This window comes from Callithrix jacchus, chromosome 16 (assembly GCF_049354715.1).
Source record: "Callithrix jacchus isolate 240 chromosome 16, calJac240_pri, whole genome shotgun sequence".
Lineage (NCBI taxonomy): Eukaryota > Metazoa > Chordata > Mammalia > Primates > Cebidae > Callithrix > Callithrix jacchus.
Window position 1 is genome coordinate 56,752,994 of NC_133517.1, and position 18,594 is coordinate 56,771,587.

Here is an 18,594-nt window from a genome sequence, read left to right on the forward strand (position 1 = left end):
AGTATTCCACGGTGTATATATACTACATTTTCTTTATCCAGTCTGTCATTGATGGACATTTGGGCTGGTTCCAAGTTTTTACTATTGTAAGCAGTGCCACAGTAAACATACACGTGCATGTGTCTTTATAGTATAATTATTTATAATCTTTTGGGTACGTACCCAGTAATGAGATTGCTGGGTCAAATGGTATTTCCAGTTCTAGATCCTTGAGGAATCACCACAGTGAACTAATTTACATTCCCACCAACAGTGTAAAAGTGTTCCTATTTCTCCATATCCTCTCCAGTATCAGTTGTTTCCTGACTTTTTAATGATCGCTATTCTAACTGGCTTGAAATGATATCTCACTGTGGTTTTGATTTGAATTTCTCTATTAGTGATGGTGAGCTTTTTTTCATGTTTGTTGGCTGCGTAAATGTCTTATTTTGAGAAGTGTCTGTTCATGTCCTTTGCCCACTTTTTGATGGGGTGATTTTTTTCTTGCAAATTTAAGTTATTTATAGATTCTGGATATTAGCCCTTTGTCAGATGCATAGATTACAAAAATTTTCTTTCATTGTGTTGGTTGCCTGTTCACTTTAATGATAGTTTCTTTTGCTGTGCAGAAGCTCTTTAGTTTAATTAGATCCCATTTGTCAATTTTGGCTTTTGTTGCCATCGTTTTGGTGTTTTTTTCATGAAGTCTTTGCCCACGCCTATATCCTGAATGGCATTGCCTAGGTTTTCTTCTACGGTTTTTATGGTTTTAGGTCTTAGATTTAAGTGTTGAATCGATCTTGAGTTAATTTTTTTTATAAGGTATATGGAAGGGATTCAGTTTCAGCTTTCTGCATATGGTTAGCCAGTTTTCCCAACACCGTTTATTAAATAGGGAATTCTTTCCCCATTGCTTTTGTCAGGATTGTCAAAGATCAGATGATTGTAGATATGTGGTATTATTTGCGAGGCCTCTGTTCTGTTGCATTGGACTGTATATCTGTTTTGGTACCAATACCATGCTGTTTTTGTTACTGTAGCCTTGTAGTGTAATTTGAAGTCAGGTAATGTGATGCTTTAGCTTTGTTCTTTTTGCTTAGGATTTTCTTGTCTATGCAGGCTCTCTTTTGGATCCATATAAAAGTTAAAGTAGTTTTTTTCCTGTTCTGTAAAGAAAGTCAGTGGTAGCTTGATGGGAAGGGCATTAAATCTATAAATTACTTTGGGCAGTGTGGCCATTTTCACGATACTGATTCTTCCTCTCCATGAGCATAGAATGTTTTTCCATTTGTTCATGTCGTCTCTTACTTCCTTGAGCAGTGGTTTGTAGTTCTCCTTGAAGAGGTCCTTCACATCCCTTGTAAGTTGTATTCCTAGGTATTTTATTCTCTTTGTAGCAGTTGTGAATGGGAGTTCACTCCTGATTTGTCTCTCTGTTTTTCTGTTATTATTGTGCTTGTGATTTTTGCACATTGGTTTTGTATCCTGAGACTTTGCTGAAGTTGCTGTCAACTTAAGGAGATTATGGGCTGTGATGATGGGGTTTTCTAAGTACACAATCATACCATCTGTAAACAGAGACAGTTTGACTTCCTTCTTTTCCCAATTGAATACCCTTTATTTCTTTGTCTTGCTTGATTGTCCTGGCCAGATATTCTAATACGATGTTGAATAGGAGTAGTGAAGGAGGGCATTCTTGTCTTGGGCTGGTTTTCAAAGGGAATGCTTCCAGTTTTTGCCCATTCAGTATGATATTGGCTGTGGGTTTGTCATAAACAGCTCTTAACTATTTTGAAATACATTCCATCCATACCTAGTTTATTGAGTTTTTAGCATGAAAGACTGTTGAATTTTTACCATGGACTGTTTGAATTTCCCTCTACACACTGCTTTAAATGTTTCCAGAGATTTTGGTACGTTGTGTCTTTGTTCTCACTGGTTTCAAAGAACATCTTTGTTTCTGCCTTAAGTTCATTATTTACTCAGTAGTTGTTCAGGAGCAGATTGTTGTGTGGCTTTTGAGTTGCTTAATCCTGAGTTCTAATTTAATTGCTCTGTGGTCTGAGAGACTGTTTGTTATGATTTCCTTGCTTTTGCTAAGGAGTGTTTTACTTCCAATTATGTGGTCAATTTTAGAATAAATACGATGTGGGCCAGGTACAGTGGCTCATGCCTATAATCCCAGCATGTTGGGAGGCTGAGGTGGGCGGATCATGAGGTCAAGAGATCAAGACCATCCTGACCAACATGGTGAAACCCTGTCTCTACTAAAAATACAAAAAGTAGCCAGGCACAGCGGCATGCACCGGTGGTTCCAGCTATTCAGGAGGCTGAGGCAGGAGAACTGTTTGAACCTGGGAGGCAGAGGTTGCAGTGAGCCGAGATTGCACCAGTGCACTCCAGCCCTGGGCGAGAGAGCGGGACTCTGTTTCACAAAAGAAAAAGAAAACAGTAAGTGCAGTGTGGTACTGAGAGGAATGTATATTCTGTTGATTTGGGGTGGAGAGTTCTATAGATGTTTATTAGGTCCCCTTGGCCCAGAGCTGAGTTCATGTCTTGGATATCCTTGTTAATTTTTGTCTCATTGGTCTATTTGACAGTGGGGTGTTAAAGTCTCCCACTATTGTTTGGGAGTCTAAGTCTCTTTATAGGTTTCTGAGAACTTGCTTTATGAATCTGGATGCTCCTGTATTTTGGTGCATATGTATTTAGGATAGTTAGCTCTTCTTGTTGCATTGATCTCTTTACCATTATGTAATGCCTTTTGCTCCTTTGATCTTTTTTGGTTTAAAGACTCTTTTATCAGAGACTAGGATTGCAATCCCTGCTCTTTTTTTTTTTTGCTTTCCCTCTGTTTAAATATTCTTCCATCCCTTTATTTTGAGCCTATGTATGTGTGTTTGCATGTGACATGGGTCTCCTAAACACAGTATACTGATGGTTCTTGACTCTTTATTCAATTTGTCAGTCTGTGTGTTTAAATTGGGACCTTTAGCCCATTTACATTTAAGGTTAATAATGTTACATGTGATTGTGATTCTGACATTATGGTGCTAGCTGGTTATTTTGCCCATTAGTTGATGCAGTTTCTTCATAGTGACGATGGTCTTTATAATTTGATACGTTTTTGCAGTGGCTGGTACCTTTATTCCTTTCCATATTTAGTGCTTCCTTCAAGAGCTCTTGTAAGGCAGGCCTGGTGGTGACAAAATCTCTCAGCATTTGCTTGTCTGTAAAGGATTTTATTTCTCCTTCACTTAGGAAGTTTAGTTTGGCTGGATATGAAATTCTGGGTTGAAAATTTTTTTTCTTTAAGAATGCTGAATATTGGTTCCCACTGTCTTCTGGCTTGTTGGGTTTCTGCTGAGAGATCCGCTGTGAGTCTGATGGGCTTCCCTTTGTGAATAACCTGATCTTTCTCTCTGGCTGCCCTTAACATTTTTTCCTTCTTTTCATCTGTGGTGAATCAACAATTATGTGTCTTTGGGTTGCTCTTCTCAAGGAGTATCTTTGTGGCGTTCTCTGTATTTCCTGAATTGGAATGTTGGCCTGCCTTGCTAGGTTGGGGAAGTTCCTGGATAATATCCTGAAGAATGTTTTCCATCTTGGTTCCATTTTCCCCATGACTTTTATGTACACCAATCAAATGTAGATTTGGTCTTTTCACATAGTTCCATATTTCTTGGAGGCTTTGTTCGTTTCTTTTTACTCTTTTTTCTCTGATCTTGTCTTCTCACTTTATTTCATTGAGTTGATATTCAGTCTCTGATATTCATTCTTCTGCTTGATCAGTTCAGCTATTGATACTTGTGTATGCTTCATGAAGTTCTCATGCTGTGTTTTGCAGCTCCATCAGGTCATTTATATTCTTCTCTAAACTGGTTATTCTAGTTAGAAATTCGTGTAACCTTTTATCAAAGTTCTCAGCTTCCCTGCATTGGGTTAGAACATGCTCCTTTAGCTTAGAGGAGTTCGTTATTCCCCTTTCTCAAGCCTACTTCTGTCAATTCATCAAACTCATTCTCCATCCAGTTTTGTTCCCTTGTTGTCGAGGAGTTGTGATCCTTTGGAGGAGAAGAAGTGTTCTGGTTTTTGGAATTTTCAGCCTTTTAGTACTGGTTTCTCCCCATCTTTGTGGATTTATCTACGTTTGGTCTTTGAAGTTGGTGACCTTAGGAGGGGTCTCTAGGTGGACGAGTTTTTGGTTGCGTTGATAACTATTCCTTTCTGTTTGTTAGTTTTCCTTCTAACAGGCCCCTCTGCTACAGGTCTACTGGAGTTTACTGGAGGTCCACTCCAGACCCTGTTTGCCTGGATATCATCAGCAGAGACTACAGAACAGCAAAGATTGCTGCCTGTTCCTTCCTCTGGAAATTCTGTCCCAGAGGGCACCCACCAGAAGTCAGCCAGAGCTCTCCTGTATAAGGTTTCTGTCGGCCCCTACTGGGAAGTGTCTCCTGGTCAGGTTACATGCCGATGATGCACTTGAGGAGACAGTCCGTCCTTTATCAGAGCTCAAATGCTGTGCTGGGAGATTCTCTGCTCTCTTCAGAGCTGCCAGGCAGGGACATTTAAGTATGCTGAAGCTGTGCCCACAGCCACCCCTTCCCCCAGGTGTTCTGTCCCATGGAGGTAGCGATTTTATCTTTAAGTCCCTGAGTGGGGCTGCTACCTTTTATTCAGAGGTGCCCTGCCCAGACTGGAGAGAATCTAGAGAAGCACTCTGGCCACAGCCGCCCTGCTGAGCTGTGGTGGGCTCCACCCATTTCTAACTTCCCAGCGGCTTTATTTACACTGTAAGGGTAAGACTGCCTACCCAAGCCTCAGCAATGGCTGATGCCCCTCCCCTCACCAAGCTTGAGCGCCTCAGGTCAAGCCAGACTGCTGTGCTGGCTGCAAAAATGTCAAGCCAGTGGATCTTACCTTGCTGGGTTCTGTGGGGGTGGGACCCACCAATCCAGACCACTTGACTCCCTAGCTTCAGCCTCCTCTCCAGGGGAGTGAACAGTTCTGTCTCGCTGGCATTCCAGATGCCACTGGGGTATGAAAAAGAAAATCCTGCAGCTAGCTTGGTGTCTGCCCAAACAGCAGCTACCCAGTTTTGTGCTGGAAACCCAGGGCCCTGGTGGCAAAGGCACGAGAGGGAATCTCCTGGTCTGTAAGTTGCGAAGACTGTGGGAAGAGTTCAGTATCAGGGCTGGAGTGCATGGTACAGTCCCTGATGGCTTTCCTTGGTTAGGAGGAGTTTCCCAACCCCTTGCACTTCCCAGGTGAAGAGACGCCCCACCCTGCTTCTGCTCGCCCTCCTTGGGCTGTACCCACTGTCTATCCAATCCCAGTGAGAAGAACCGGGTACCTCAGTTGGAAATGCAGAAATCACTCACCTTCTGGGTCAATCTGGCTGGGAGCTGCAGACCGGAGTTGTTCCTATTGGGCCATCTTGCCAGCAATTCCTAGACTCCCACTTTTACATTGATTCCTGGTTCCCCTCAAAGAGGGGAAAATACCATGGTGTTACCTAAAAGGGATTCTGATCCAGACCCCAAAAGATGGTTCTTAGATCTGGCTCAAGAAAGAATTTGAGGCACATCAACTCAAGGAATCTGGGGGCTGCTCGAAGTCTCCTATGTGGTATCAAAGGTAGCAAAAGGAATGAGCAGAAATGGAAAGAGAGGGAAGAACAAGACTTGGAGGAGCCAGTTTGGAGATAGGTTAAGCTTTCTAAAAGGCCAGTAGAGTTTTATATTTGTTTTTTTTGTTTGTTTGTTTTTTTGCAAAAAATTATGCCAATAAGATGGGAAACAAACAGGGATAAAACATATTTAAAAGGCAGTTTTAGTTTGTGGGAAAGAATCCCAGAGAGAGTATCCAAAAGGGCAAACACAGAATGTTTTTTTACACCCAAAAGAATTATAGCCTGAGTATCAGCTTTTAAGTAAGCCGACTTCTGACCATGGAGCTTTTAAGATACTTTTCAAATCTCTTATCAGACTTCAGCCAGGAAAAGTAGAAAGCTCCTAGATATTTGCAAGGGGATGTCCAGTAAAACCAGCTGGTATTTCTGAAGGAGGTTGTCCCTTAAAAACCTGCTCAGGTTTTGATTTCTCATAGTTTAAGAACCTTTCAGAAGTGACGAAGGCCAGAAATGTCTTTAGGGTTAAGGTGTGCTGTTTATGAGTATAAATCACCCTCATGCATCTTTCGATTCGGAATTAACAGGAATGGCCAGAAATGAAGAGACAAATCTGAATTATAAGAAGTAGAAAGCAGCTGCTATTTTAAATGTATGCTGTGTAATCTTAGGCAAAAGAAGTGAAACCACTGGTGCTAGACCAGTGCATAACCCAGACCTCTTGCCCTTAGGCAGAGGCGGAGAAGGCAAAGCTCCTAACTCAGCCTCCTTTCCAGAGATACAGGAAACCAAAGCCCTTGATCTACAAGCAAAGAGAGGGTTTGAAAAACAGCCCAAACAAAATGTAGACCTTAAATAAATAAGAAGAGAACTCACCATAACACCTGATGGGACCGTGGGTTCCTGCTCATACCAAGCGCTGCTTTCAGAGAGAGAAATGCCTGGTGTCCAGGAGGAAGTCACCACATCCTACGGACTTAAGCCAGATATGTCACCCTAAAGAAAAAAAAAATGAGCCAAAATAATTTAAGTACAGAGGTTTTTTATCGTGGGGGGACCAGGTTTGAGGATTGCAAATCAGAACATAGGTTGAGTTACTCTGAATATATGCTTGATTAGTAGCAGTTACAAGTGGGTTTTTAAAGGAAAAGAGAGAGTTCCTACACTGTATCATAAATTCTAAAAATGTGAAGATAATGGGTAAGGCCACTAGTTAAAAACAAAATGCCTTTCAACAATTGCTCTGGGCCTGGGTGCAGGATATGGGTGAGGTGGGCATGACTGAAGCCCCACACTCCTGCCTCTTTGGGACTAAAACATTTTGCAGACCTATACCTCAGGCCACTCTGAGCGATTTTCTTTTCTCACTAGTCCAACTTTCTATGTGAATGCGCTGGTTCATATTTACCTCAGTCTCTCAACTAAATTATTGCAAACCTACCTATTCCCTTTTAGAAGGCTCCCAGGAAGCCTTTGAAAAATGACAGACGATGTCACTCTTCTTACTTCCATTTGCTCTTGACGTCGTTCAGAATAAAAGCCAGTGCCCTTACCATGAGCTAAGAGGTCTCAGACACTGTGGCCTTCTGGTACCTCACTGAGTGCTTTTCAGTGCCACCTCCCTTTTCCCACTCCCAACTCTTCATCTGCCTCACCTGGCATAATTTTGGTAGTAAGAGTTGTAATTTTTTTTTAATCACTTTGTAAGTTAGTATAAAGAATATTCAGTCCAGTTAGGAAATGAACAGGAGAAAAATAAGAGTAGCCAGCACTTGTGGAGTGGCCACTCTGTTCCAGGTGCCCGGGAAATCCCGTGGAATCCACTCCCCACCTTGTTACTGGAGGTAGCTTCCGTTATACCCCATTTTACAAATAAGAAAACTAAGGAACAGAAATTGAGCAATGTTTCCAAGGTCAGAACAAGTAATTGAGCCAGTATTTGAATCCAAACTGTCTGGCTCCAGAGCTGGTATTCCATGTATTTTTTATTTTTCTGTAACTTTACACTTGGAGAATGGTTGTGAGAATAGTAACATGATGTCTCATGTGTCCTTTCCTCCAGTTCTATATGTTTATACTTTGGCTCACTTTATCACTCTATAGGTTTTTTTGTTGTTATTTTTGTTGTTGTTACTAGTTTTTCCCTCGAACCATGGGAAAGCAAGTTATAGAAATGGTGCCTCTTATAAACATTTCAGTGTGTGTTTCTGAAGACCAGAGATACTGTCTTACATGATCAGAGTATAATTATCAAAATCAGGAAATTTAACACTGGAGAAATGCTCTTATCCATAGTCCAAATTCTTATTTCATCCCAATAATGGCCCGTATCAATATTGCTGCCTGATCTTTCCCTTCCCCAGTCCAAAATCCCATCCCACATCACACAGTGCATCCAGTTGTCAGACGCATCTTTTTTATCGAGACACTGCTTCTGTCACCAGGCTGGAGTTTAGAGGCTCTGCTTCTGTGGTCCGTGCTCTACCTCCCAGCTCCAGCAGTCCTCCTACCTCAGCCTCCTGAGTATCTGGGGCCACAGGTGCACAACACCACACCTGGCTAATTTTTGAATGCTTTAAAAAGGACAAGAGTCTTGCTATGTTACACAGGCTGCAGGCCCATCTTCTTAACTGAGAGCCCAGTTTATGCTTTTACTTTTTACTCTAGGGCCATGGTATACCAAGTCCAGAAATTTAGTGTGTAAAGTGTCTTTTCAAGTCAAGCAATAAGATGAAATTGTCAGTAAATGTTACTAAGATCAAAGCATACCATTTGAAAAATATTACTGACGAGTGCATTTCTGTTCTCATTTCTTTTCCTAATATGTTGACAGTATCAATAAGATTGTTACCATGTTGATGGGCAAACAGTCCTGACCCTTGTTCTTTCTGGGCCCATACTTCTGATCTTTCTTGATGATACTCTGTGAGTGTGCAGTTAAATGTCGATGTTACCTGTGTCTGTCATATGCTGACTGCTACGTCTTAAAGGGCTACATCCTTGCGTCCCTTGCTTAGATTTCACTTTCACGTTTGTCCACTCTTGCCATTGCCACACTGTAATTGCTGCTTGTTTTCTCATTTTTTCTGTATGCTTCTGGAGAGCTGAAATGTGTCTTACTGATCCAGCTTTTTGACTCTAAAATTAGCTTTGAGTACATGAATGAGTGAGTGAATGAATCAGTAATGCTAGTAGAGGTTTTGCAACCTGTATTTTCAAAGATCCTCATCCCCAGTTTTTATGTTAAGGTAATTTATGTAAAGTATATAACTCAAGAGCTGTGTGTCGTTGCTAATGATTTGGGGGAAGTTGTTCATAAAACTCTTTCACAAATCAAGATCTGCTATTTTTTTTCTTTATGGTTCAATGTTAAATGTTCACAGGAGTCTTGAATTATTTATTGGTCTTTGATTTTTGCTTTAAATGTCATTTGGAAAAATATCTGTACAGTTGGCTGGTTCTACAGAGCTGGGAGAGTCTCATGTCTTGTTTCTGTATCTAGTACTAATCTACAGGAAATTACATTTTTAAATATTAGTATGTTTTTTAAAACTCTAGTCAGTCATATTAAGAAATAAGGCATGCCAATAGTCAAAATAAAAGCATTGCGATTTTGTATCTGTTTTTATAGATAAGCCTTAAAATGTAACAGAAGTTGTCTTTTGTATTGAAATAATTTGTTTCTATTTTTTTCTTTCCTCTCTTGCCTCTTTATAAAGGAGTCAGTCACTGTCAACATAAAGTTAAGAAAGCCAAGCGCTTTCTCCCTTTGGTCTTCTGTTCCCATGATCCTCCTTCTACGGGTACTGCACTCTGCACTCATTTTTGCACAGGCTCTCCTGTTAACCAGATCACTCCAGAGAAACTAACTCTAACTCGATGCTTATAGATTATCCTGAATAGATCGTAGCTTTATTGAATATTAGTGTATGTGCTGTTTATTGTTCAGAAGCAATAAGGGGGTTGGGGTCGGGGCAAGGTTTTATGTCTATCTTTGGGTCACTGTCTTGAATAGATTTTTGTTTGTCTGCTGGTTTTTAAATGCATGACAGGGCAAGAAGTTGCTTCTCAGTTTCATTTGTGGTGTTTCAGTGTTTTCCCACAGAGGTCAGCAGGATCACACTTTTTGCATTATGGATTTCCTAAGATAGCATGCAACTGAATGAAGGAGAATGGTCAGAGTGACCCCCTAGTTATTCTGTTCTTCATGCTTTGGGGACAGGTATTTAGGGCTGCTGCATAGTAAAGGCAGCTATGCCATTTGGAGCATTTTCTAGGAAAGCAAAACTTATATTTATAATAACTTAAACAGTAATTTCTCCAAACTATTCAGAACAAAATTTGTTCTGTGCAAACTTAAATGAGAACCTTAGTTGTTAGCAGAGCTTCAAGTACTGCGCTCCGCACAGTTTATAATAGTGGACCTGGCCTACATCTACCATGTGATATTTAAATCCCACTGGCTCATTGGAATGGGCTTAGTGAGGGTTTATTTTCTTCATATAGCTAAACATACACATTAATGACTAGTTTGTTTGCATTTTTATCAAAGGGGACACAAATTCCCTCTGAGGAAAGTAGAAACCATTTTTAAAATTTAATTGTAAGACTCAGTCAAATTTGATTAGTGTGGCAGAATCCAGTTTGCACTCTGTAACACTGGTGTGTAATGTCATGTAATACATTGGCAGCTTAAAACTTGGCATAATGCCCTGAAATTCAAGTATACATACTACTACTACAATCTTTCTTCATCTTTTGAATTAAACCCTGGGTGGGGGGGTAATTCTTTTTTCTTACATTTTGATTTACTTGTAATTTTAATAGTGTTTTCCCCTCTCTTCCCTCTTTTCCTTCCTATTTCTCCCTCCCTCTGTTCCCTACTTCCCTTTCTTTGCATGCCACCTGGATCTGCAGATGAAATTAGTGGGGACGGTAATATTTATTTTCACATTTGTGTTACTGCTATGAGATAATTATTTATGGAAATATAATTTAGTATTTAATGAAAGGCAAAATGTGCTTTTGAGCCAACAGAACCAAGTACAAAATGGTCTGCAAAAATGATATCTTAAAAATTGCTAGGGCTTTGGCACAGAAAGGATAGCTATCAATTTTTAAATCACATTTTAGTAATTTGAGTTGTATGTATTCCTAGTAAATTTTTTATATTTCATTATTAAAACTTTGAGAGTTCTTAAAAAATGTCAAAAGCAAAATGAGTAACACTTGAAAGCTATAATGATAGAGCGATCCATACACTATTTTCCAAGTATAGTATATATGTAATAATTATTAGTTTGGTAATGAGATAATAGAAGGAAAGAATGAAAAGTGATTTTAAAGACTCACAGAAACTAACGTAATTAAGGAAATATCAGCAAGAAGGTAATTATTTTTTCAAACAGTGGATAGCACTTAAGGTAGAAATTTAAAAATTTTAAATTACATTTAATGTCTTATGTTTCCCATCTACTTCATACACTGCTTCCATGAAACTTGATCCTCTTTTATACTAAAGGAGTAAGATTTTATAAACTAAAATTAAGAAGGAACTGTATTTTTTCCTCCTGATTAAATTAAAATGCTTTTGCTGAAGAGTTCACCTATTTTCATTTTTGTTAATAGAAGAGAGATATTGATAACTTGAGTGTCATAAGCTAAACAGTTGTAGTAAAAGGTCTTCAAAGTGCATATTCTTCATGGGATTTGAAGTCAGAGGTTTGAGCTTCACTTTTAGATTGCTTCTGTGATAATATTGAGAGCTTTCTGCACATGGGCACTTTTCGGACTCTCAGCAGTCAGTCAGAATATCACTGGGTATGGTCCTCACTGTTTTGCAGGTGAGAAAACTGATAATCAAAGGAGTAACAGAGACACTAAGGCTGCTGGATGGAAGTGGTTAGGTCTTAGGATCCAGCCTTGCCCTTTTTCCACAGCCCCATCCAGTCAGCAACTGACTAGCTGAAGGATCATAAGCAAATTGCTTCATCTCTTGGGTCTTCATCTGGGAGAGATCTCAAGTGGTTGTTGTGAGGATTACTCTGTATAAGCATCAAAATTTAGATAAATGTCTGCAAACATTTTCATGTATTTTCCCCACCCATTGATTTTTCTATGCTATGAATTAGCCAGGGCAAGGGTACTTAAACCCGTTTTACAGGTGAGTAAGCTGAGCCTTAAGGGTAGTCACTTGGTCTTGTTCAGTAAGGCCCATGGGCCAAATATGGCCCACTTGTTTTTGTATGCAGCAGTTTCTTGCCTGTGAAATAGGGGTGTTGATCATAGTACAACCTCAAAGAATTTTGCTGAGGATTAAATGACAATATATGTAATTATTTATAACAGCATCTAGTATATGGTAAGCCCTTAATAATGGGATTAGTAGTCATTGTTATTATTAAATATAGAATGCAGACCTATCTTCATTTGTGCCCAAGTCTTTGAACCTGTTTCCTTTTTACTTTATATTTTTCTTATCTTTTGAATTAAATCTAGGGTGATAATTATATATTAGCCTATTTATTTTTACTCCACAATTATTTTAGAGGTTGGTATCTCTACTGAGGGTTTTATAAAATGAAACAGTCCTCAAAGGACTGCTGTCAAACCAAAAAGATTGAAAGTATCAGCACACAAAAATCCTAGACCCTCAGCTGCCAGACTCTTTCAGACCAAATCCCAGCATTCTGGGATTCCATTTGAGCCCGGGAGTTCAAGACCAGCATGGGCAACATGGCAAAATTCCATCTCTACAAATGTACAATAAATTAGCAGATATGATGGTGTGTGCCTGCAGTCCCAGCTATTTGGGAGAGTGATCTGGGAGGATCACTTAAGTCTAGGGGCTGAAAGCTGTAGTGAGTCAGGATTGCACCCCTGTACTCCACCCTAGGTGACAGAGCAAGACCCTGTCTCAAAAAAAGAAAAAAAGAAAAGAGAAGAATTCTTGGAAGTATACACTAGGTGTTACCACTTGAAAACTTATATATAAAGATTATAAACTTTTGCAGATCCATGTACCTGCAACATTGTTGATTTTACTCCCTGAGTTCTCTGTTCACATTGCATCAGAGTATACACACCTGCACCCCAAATATAAGTAATTCCCATACAGCTTTGATACATCCCCAAAGATTTTATGTAGAACTCACACAGCTCAAAAAAAAAAAAAAAAAAAAAAAAATTTACAGGTTTTTCTCTTGTGATTATATGAATTAATTGAAATGCATGCAACTTAATGTGTGCTAGCCCGATATATATCAGCCTATTTACTTTTACTCCTTCACAATTATTTTGGAGGTTGGTATCTCTCCTGAGGATTCTATAAAATGAGACAGTCCTTGAAAGACTGCTGTCAAACTGAAAAGACTGACTGAGAATATCAGCACACAAAAATCGTAGACCCTCAACTGCCAGGTTTCTTTCAGAGAGCCCTCAGAAGAAGCAAAACAATAAGAGTAGCTACTGTTTCTTGATGATCTTTTATGTGCAGGGCACATCTCAGCTGTTTGTTGTGTCTTCTGTAATCCTCATAACAACCCTACAAGGTGGATGTTATTTTACCCACGAGGGCACAGCTGAAGCATTGCCAGGTGAAGTGACTTTCCAAAGCTCAATCAGGTTCCCCCAAATGTGCTTGTGGTTTTTGTTGCATGTATTGCAGCTCTGCTGTTCACTTCTTTGATGCCTCACACAGATTAAATCCTTTGCCTGAGTTTCCTAGGGGTATAGACTTCCTTTACTGATTGCTGCAGTGCATTCATTCGTTTGGTTTAGCATGTTTCTTGAGGACCTTCTCTGTGCTTGGCACTGTTTTAGCTGCTGAGGACATAGTAGTGAGCAAGATACATGAAGGTTTCACTCTGGTGGTTATTCCATTCTGGAGGGGTGGGCATACAGTTCACAGGAAACAAAATTATACCAGGTGGTTATAGGTAATGAGGAAAATGAGTCAAGGAACATGATGAAGAACAATGGGATGGGGCAAATTAGTTTGAGGAGAGATCTTTGAATAGATGGCTAAAACCAAAATTGGCTCTGGGCCAACATAAGCTTTAGTGCATGGTAAAGCCCTCAGTTGGAGGTCACCGTCACTGCTGTTAGCAGCAGCTTTATGCCCTTCTTCATTAAGGCGATAGACACCTGTCACCTGATAGACATGGGCTTCTGAACAGGCTTTTAATGAAGCCCTGCAGCCATATGAAGCTTTGGTACCTATGGTGACAAGTGCAGACCATCTACTTAGTAACACCACGAGCTACATGCAGGGTTGTTGAGACTCTTCGGCAAGTTGGAGAACAGGGCAAATGGGGCCAGGGAAGCAGAGGTTCAGAGTTTGAGTGGTGCTCTCTCCCAAAATCCTGCTGCAGCAGGGCCAACCCATGTGTCTTACTTCTAAAGGCACATGCTTTATATAAAAGGAGGCAGTGAGGGTGCTAGGGCTGTTGTGTGGAAAAGCAGCTTTAGTTGCATTCATTTTCTCAGCAGAGCATCACAAAATTGAGCATGTTAAATTATGGAATCCAAAGAGAAATGATTGCAAATGGCCATTTGTGTGGCTTCTGTTGCCTTAGCTATTAGAGTAGATTCTTCTCTTGCTTAGTTTTTTTGTTGTTGCAAGTGTGTTAGCAGCTCCCTTCCATCCCCAAATTTTCTTTCATAGGGTCTTTTGATAAGCCATCTTACACAGAAGCAGAGCTATAGGCCTACAGATGCCAATTTAATGTTCTTAGTATTCCCTGAAAACAGATTAAGAGGGAGAAGTCCAGAAATAAAATAATGTACGATTTCGAGTCTGTTAAAACTTTTTTAATGTTATGAGTATTACCACTTATAAACACAGAAGAATAATTTAGATTATCCACCTGTCATATAGGACTTAGGAATAGTTTACAAATAATAACTGTCTTAAAGAGAATTGATTTGTGTTATGTTCTGCTTGCAAAGCTTTTTTATTTTACTGTAATCACTTTCAATGATGATTACATAATAAGTGAATTCTTCCATTTGTAGATTTGATCTCAGTCATTACCATAGTAGTATGTGGAATGATAGATATCCTAGTGACTGTAAACCACATATATTCTCTGTTTTCTTTCAATTCTATACCTTTAATATCTGAATGCAATAATAAGGCAGCATAGAAGCAAGAACTTGTAGCTTTTAGTTTCTCTGGTGTTAAACAGGGATGCCAGGTCAAAATATCAAAATAGAGCTCCTTGGAAAAGATGCATCACAAAGTACTGTCCCTACTCTTATGACTCATGAGAATGGCCTAGCAGTTAAAACCCTTATACATGGAGCAACTAAAGATTTTTCTTTTTTTAGAAAGAGAAAAAAGACAGGGCTGAAATGATTTTTCAGTGTAGTTGTTACCTATATGAGTGACTGTTTTCTTCAGATGGGTATTTTTAAATTTCCCATTAATATACTGGTGGACTTTTAAGTTGCTATATTGCCCAAAGGAGTCAGTAGAAACATTGGAACTTCTTGACATGATACAGATATCCTCATTTTAATATGCTGCTTATTCTTTATTTAATATGCTTTTTTTTTTTTTAAGATCTTTTACCCTTTTGACAATAATGCCTACTCTTGGGATATCTGAGTTTAAAAGTTAGGAAATAAATTACTGGGTTATATTTCTCAACCCTGAGCAAATGGAATGAATTAGCACAGTTAATCTAAAAAATGGGACTGCCATTATTTTCTCAAGGTTCCATGCAGATTGTGTTCTCAAGACTAATTGTTAATAAAATCACATACTGTGTTTTGGAGATACCAGTCTTATTTGAAGAAATGCCAGTAGACAATTGTAGTTTAAAACATGTATTTGGTGTAGTTGAGGAAGAGTTTTGCAGATGGTACAGATTGGTTAATTTGAAGCATATACATAGTTGTTTCATGTCTTTCTGTTTTTTACAAGGGCTTTCTCTGTTAGCCCTGTTTGCTCTCTGATAAACAAGTCTGTGTATTATAACATATTGGACAATGATGTCACTTTTATTTCCATAAATGACTCATGTATGAGCAAAATTTGAGTAATAGTGTTTTAAGAATATTTCAGCAGGATTAGAGGATTTAAGCAGACTGATTTGCCTATTTTAATTATGTGAAATACCAGGAGGTCAGATATTTCACCTCTTTCAACAGATATGTTTCTTTTCCTACAGAGACAGATGATTATGCTGAGATTATAGATGAAGAAGATACTTACACCATGCCCTCAAGTAAGTACATTTCTTATTTTGTTCTTGCTCAGACTTCACAGATACCTCCTTGCATTTAAAAGTTTTTGATTCTTACTGTCTTTTTAGAGCCATTTTTTATAGTTCCTTGGGTGCTGAACAGAAATACTCTTTTCAGCTTTTACCATTCTATATTACATGTGCCCACTCTAAGGTGAGAAGCCTAAAACTCAAATGTCTGTAATAATGTTTAGTTAGAGGATTTTTGTAATCTTGTTTTCTGGCTGTATCATAATAGAACCTTTATTGATGAGGGTATTTTCTATCTGTAGAAAATTAGTATTATTAGTTAAGTATATATGTGTGTGAATGTGTGTGTATACACACACATACATACACACACATATATACCCACACATTCACACACATATATTCAAAGATTTGCGTCTTCCCCTTGAAGTTGTTTATTCTTTGTTGCCATTGACTAATAGCTTCTAACCATTGTCAATCTGTACACCTCAGGGGTGGGAGGTATGGGGAGAGAAACAGAATTCTTAACCTTTATTCAGCCTGGAAATGTCAAGATGCTACATCTCTTCGTGCTGGGTAGCTTGTTAATTAAGGAAAATCGTAGGTCTCGTGTTGGAGTATGTAGACTCCAGATCTTAAATTAGACAAACTCTTGAAATTTTATTTGCATAAAAAATTATTTTTAATTTTATTTTCTTATTTTAATTTTTAAAATTTTCCACACAGTATGGACTTGAATATAAAAAAAAATTAAACCTACCTTTTAAAGAGTCCTCAGAAGTCTTAGTAGTTAATTCAAAATCTTGAATGTCCTGATTTCAGTACAGCTATATATATTTGTAAAATAAATGTTACAGGTGCCTTATTCTATTGTATAAATATTCTTATTTGGATTTTCTGTTTACGTTAAGGAAGCATTACCAAAATGCAGAGAAACTACCCAATGTTGCTTGTCAGGTGTGCGCTTTGCCTGGTGGACCCCTTTCAAGAGCTTCTTCAATAGAGAGTGATTCAAAAGAGGCCAGAGCTGAAACTTGTGTATACATTTTGATTGCCAGCATCAATATGGAAAAAATGTTTAAACTTAGGTTTAACTTTTTGGCCGGGCATGGTGGCTCCCATCTGTAATCTCAGCAATTTGGGAGATAGAGGCAGGAGAACTGTTCAAGTCTAAGAGTGTATTAACAACCCAGGTAACCACAACAAGATCCCATCTCTACAAAAAAAATAAATAAGTAAGTTAGCCAGGCATGGTAGCACACGCCTGTTGTCTCAGCTGCTCAGGAGGCTGAAGTGCAAGGATTGCTTGAGCTTGTGAGGTCGAGGCTGCAGTGAGCCCTGATTGCACCACTGTACTTTGGCATGAGCAACTGAGTGAGACCCTGTCTCAGGGAGGAAAAAAAAACTTCCTTACTTGTTTGATTAGCCATATAGTCACTTGTACATTCCTGCAGATGATCCCATTTTTATTTATATATTTATTATTTATAGTTGAGTGGTAAATGTTCAACATGGCTTTCATTCATATCCCACAAAAAATAAGTAATAGATGAGATAGGAACTTAAAAGCATTGTTTAACTAACATTGAGTAAACTTGAGGATATTTAGTTTTTACGTATATTTAGTTCTTTTTTTAAATTCGTGTTTGTGCTTAAAATATTTTAAAAATTAAGTATAATTGAAATATTCTTTTCAAGTTTGTATTTTTAACCTAATTGCTATTAGTTATTTCTAAGCAAGGTCTTCAATTTTTTTTCTCTCTTAATTGCAATACAGAAAGCTATGGAATAGATGAAGGTAACAGGATTCCTTTAAATTAACTGCATTTGCTTGCAATTGCCACCTCTGGAGTGATAGTGGGATGTTTCAGTTTTTGGTTAACTTTTATTTTTAAACTATTTGTCATTGGTTTACTCATACTGTTAAATCAGTGGAACTACTGGCTAAAGTGATTTTAAAGAGGAAAATAACTACCTAAATTTTGGGTTGAACGTTCTGTACTTATAATTTGATAAACCAGGGGGAACATGTAAAAATATCTGGCTCTTGGTGTATTTCATTGGTGATTATACTAGTGGAATATATATGTGATAACCTATGGAGATGAGTTTCTTAACTGAAATAAATCAAAATACCAAGTAACTAAATGAGTTGTAATTGAAACTATTATATTCCTATTGGGCATTTTCTTTCCATGTGCCTCAAAAACCTAAATAATCAATTTTTATATAAATTATAATAATATATTGAGACACATGGTCTCAAAAGTAAAAAATATTTATGATTTATAATGTTGATATGTCCAACCTTGATTCTGAGCCATCTGATTTTGAAATTAGTTCTTAGAACCTACCTCTTTAAACTCTTTTAGCTCCATAAGTAATATAGAGATAGGATTATCATGAAGTGGAAAACTCTTAAACTTTCAAAATATAAAGTTTTCTTATGACATAATTTTATATATTACTTCCATATTTACAAACTGTAGTTATTTGTAAAATAATTGCTTTAAATAACTATGCTTTTATAGCCTTCATATATTAATACCTAAGCTAATAGTTCTTAATAATTAAGCATATAATTTAATAGTTGGAGCGATTATTTAGAAAACTATCAAATAGATATAAAATAAATCAGAAATTTTAAAACTCCTAGGAACAACATGAAAAATATCTACCTTTAGTAGAACTCACTGTTTTGATAGTTCTTCTAATACCATTACTAATTACATAAATTCCTGTTAAAATACTGTTTAAGAGAAT

General features: G+C 38.1%; 1 protein-coding gene across 49 annotated transcripts in view; it reads left to right on the forward strand.

Moving 5' to 3' along the window:
• Window positions 1-18,594, forward strand: part of PTK2 (protein tyrosine kinase 2) — a 360,020-nt gene that overhangs the window by 233,624 nt on the left and 107,802 nt on the right. For 22 of the 49 annotated variants that reach the window (XM_035276540.3, XM_078353066.1, XM_078353091.1 and 19 more), the window contains one exon: window positions 15,787-15,843. In XM_035276540.3, coding sequence (XP_035132431.1) covers window positions 15,787-15,843 — 57 coding nt within the window. Of the gene's footprint in view, window positions 1-9,330; window positions 9,415-10,528; window positions 10,547-15,786; window positions 15,844-17,608; window positions 17,630-18,594 lie in introns of all 49 variants that reach the window. The other 27 variants (XM_035276524.3, XM_078353054.1, XM_078353046.1 and 24 more) reach the window with 5 other exon arrangements.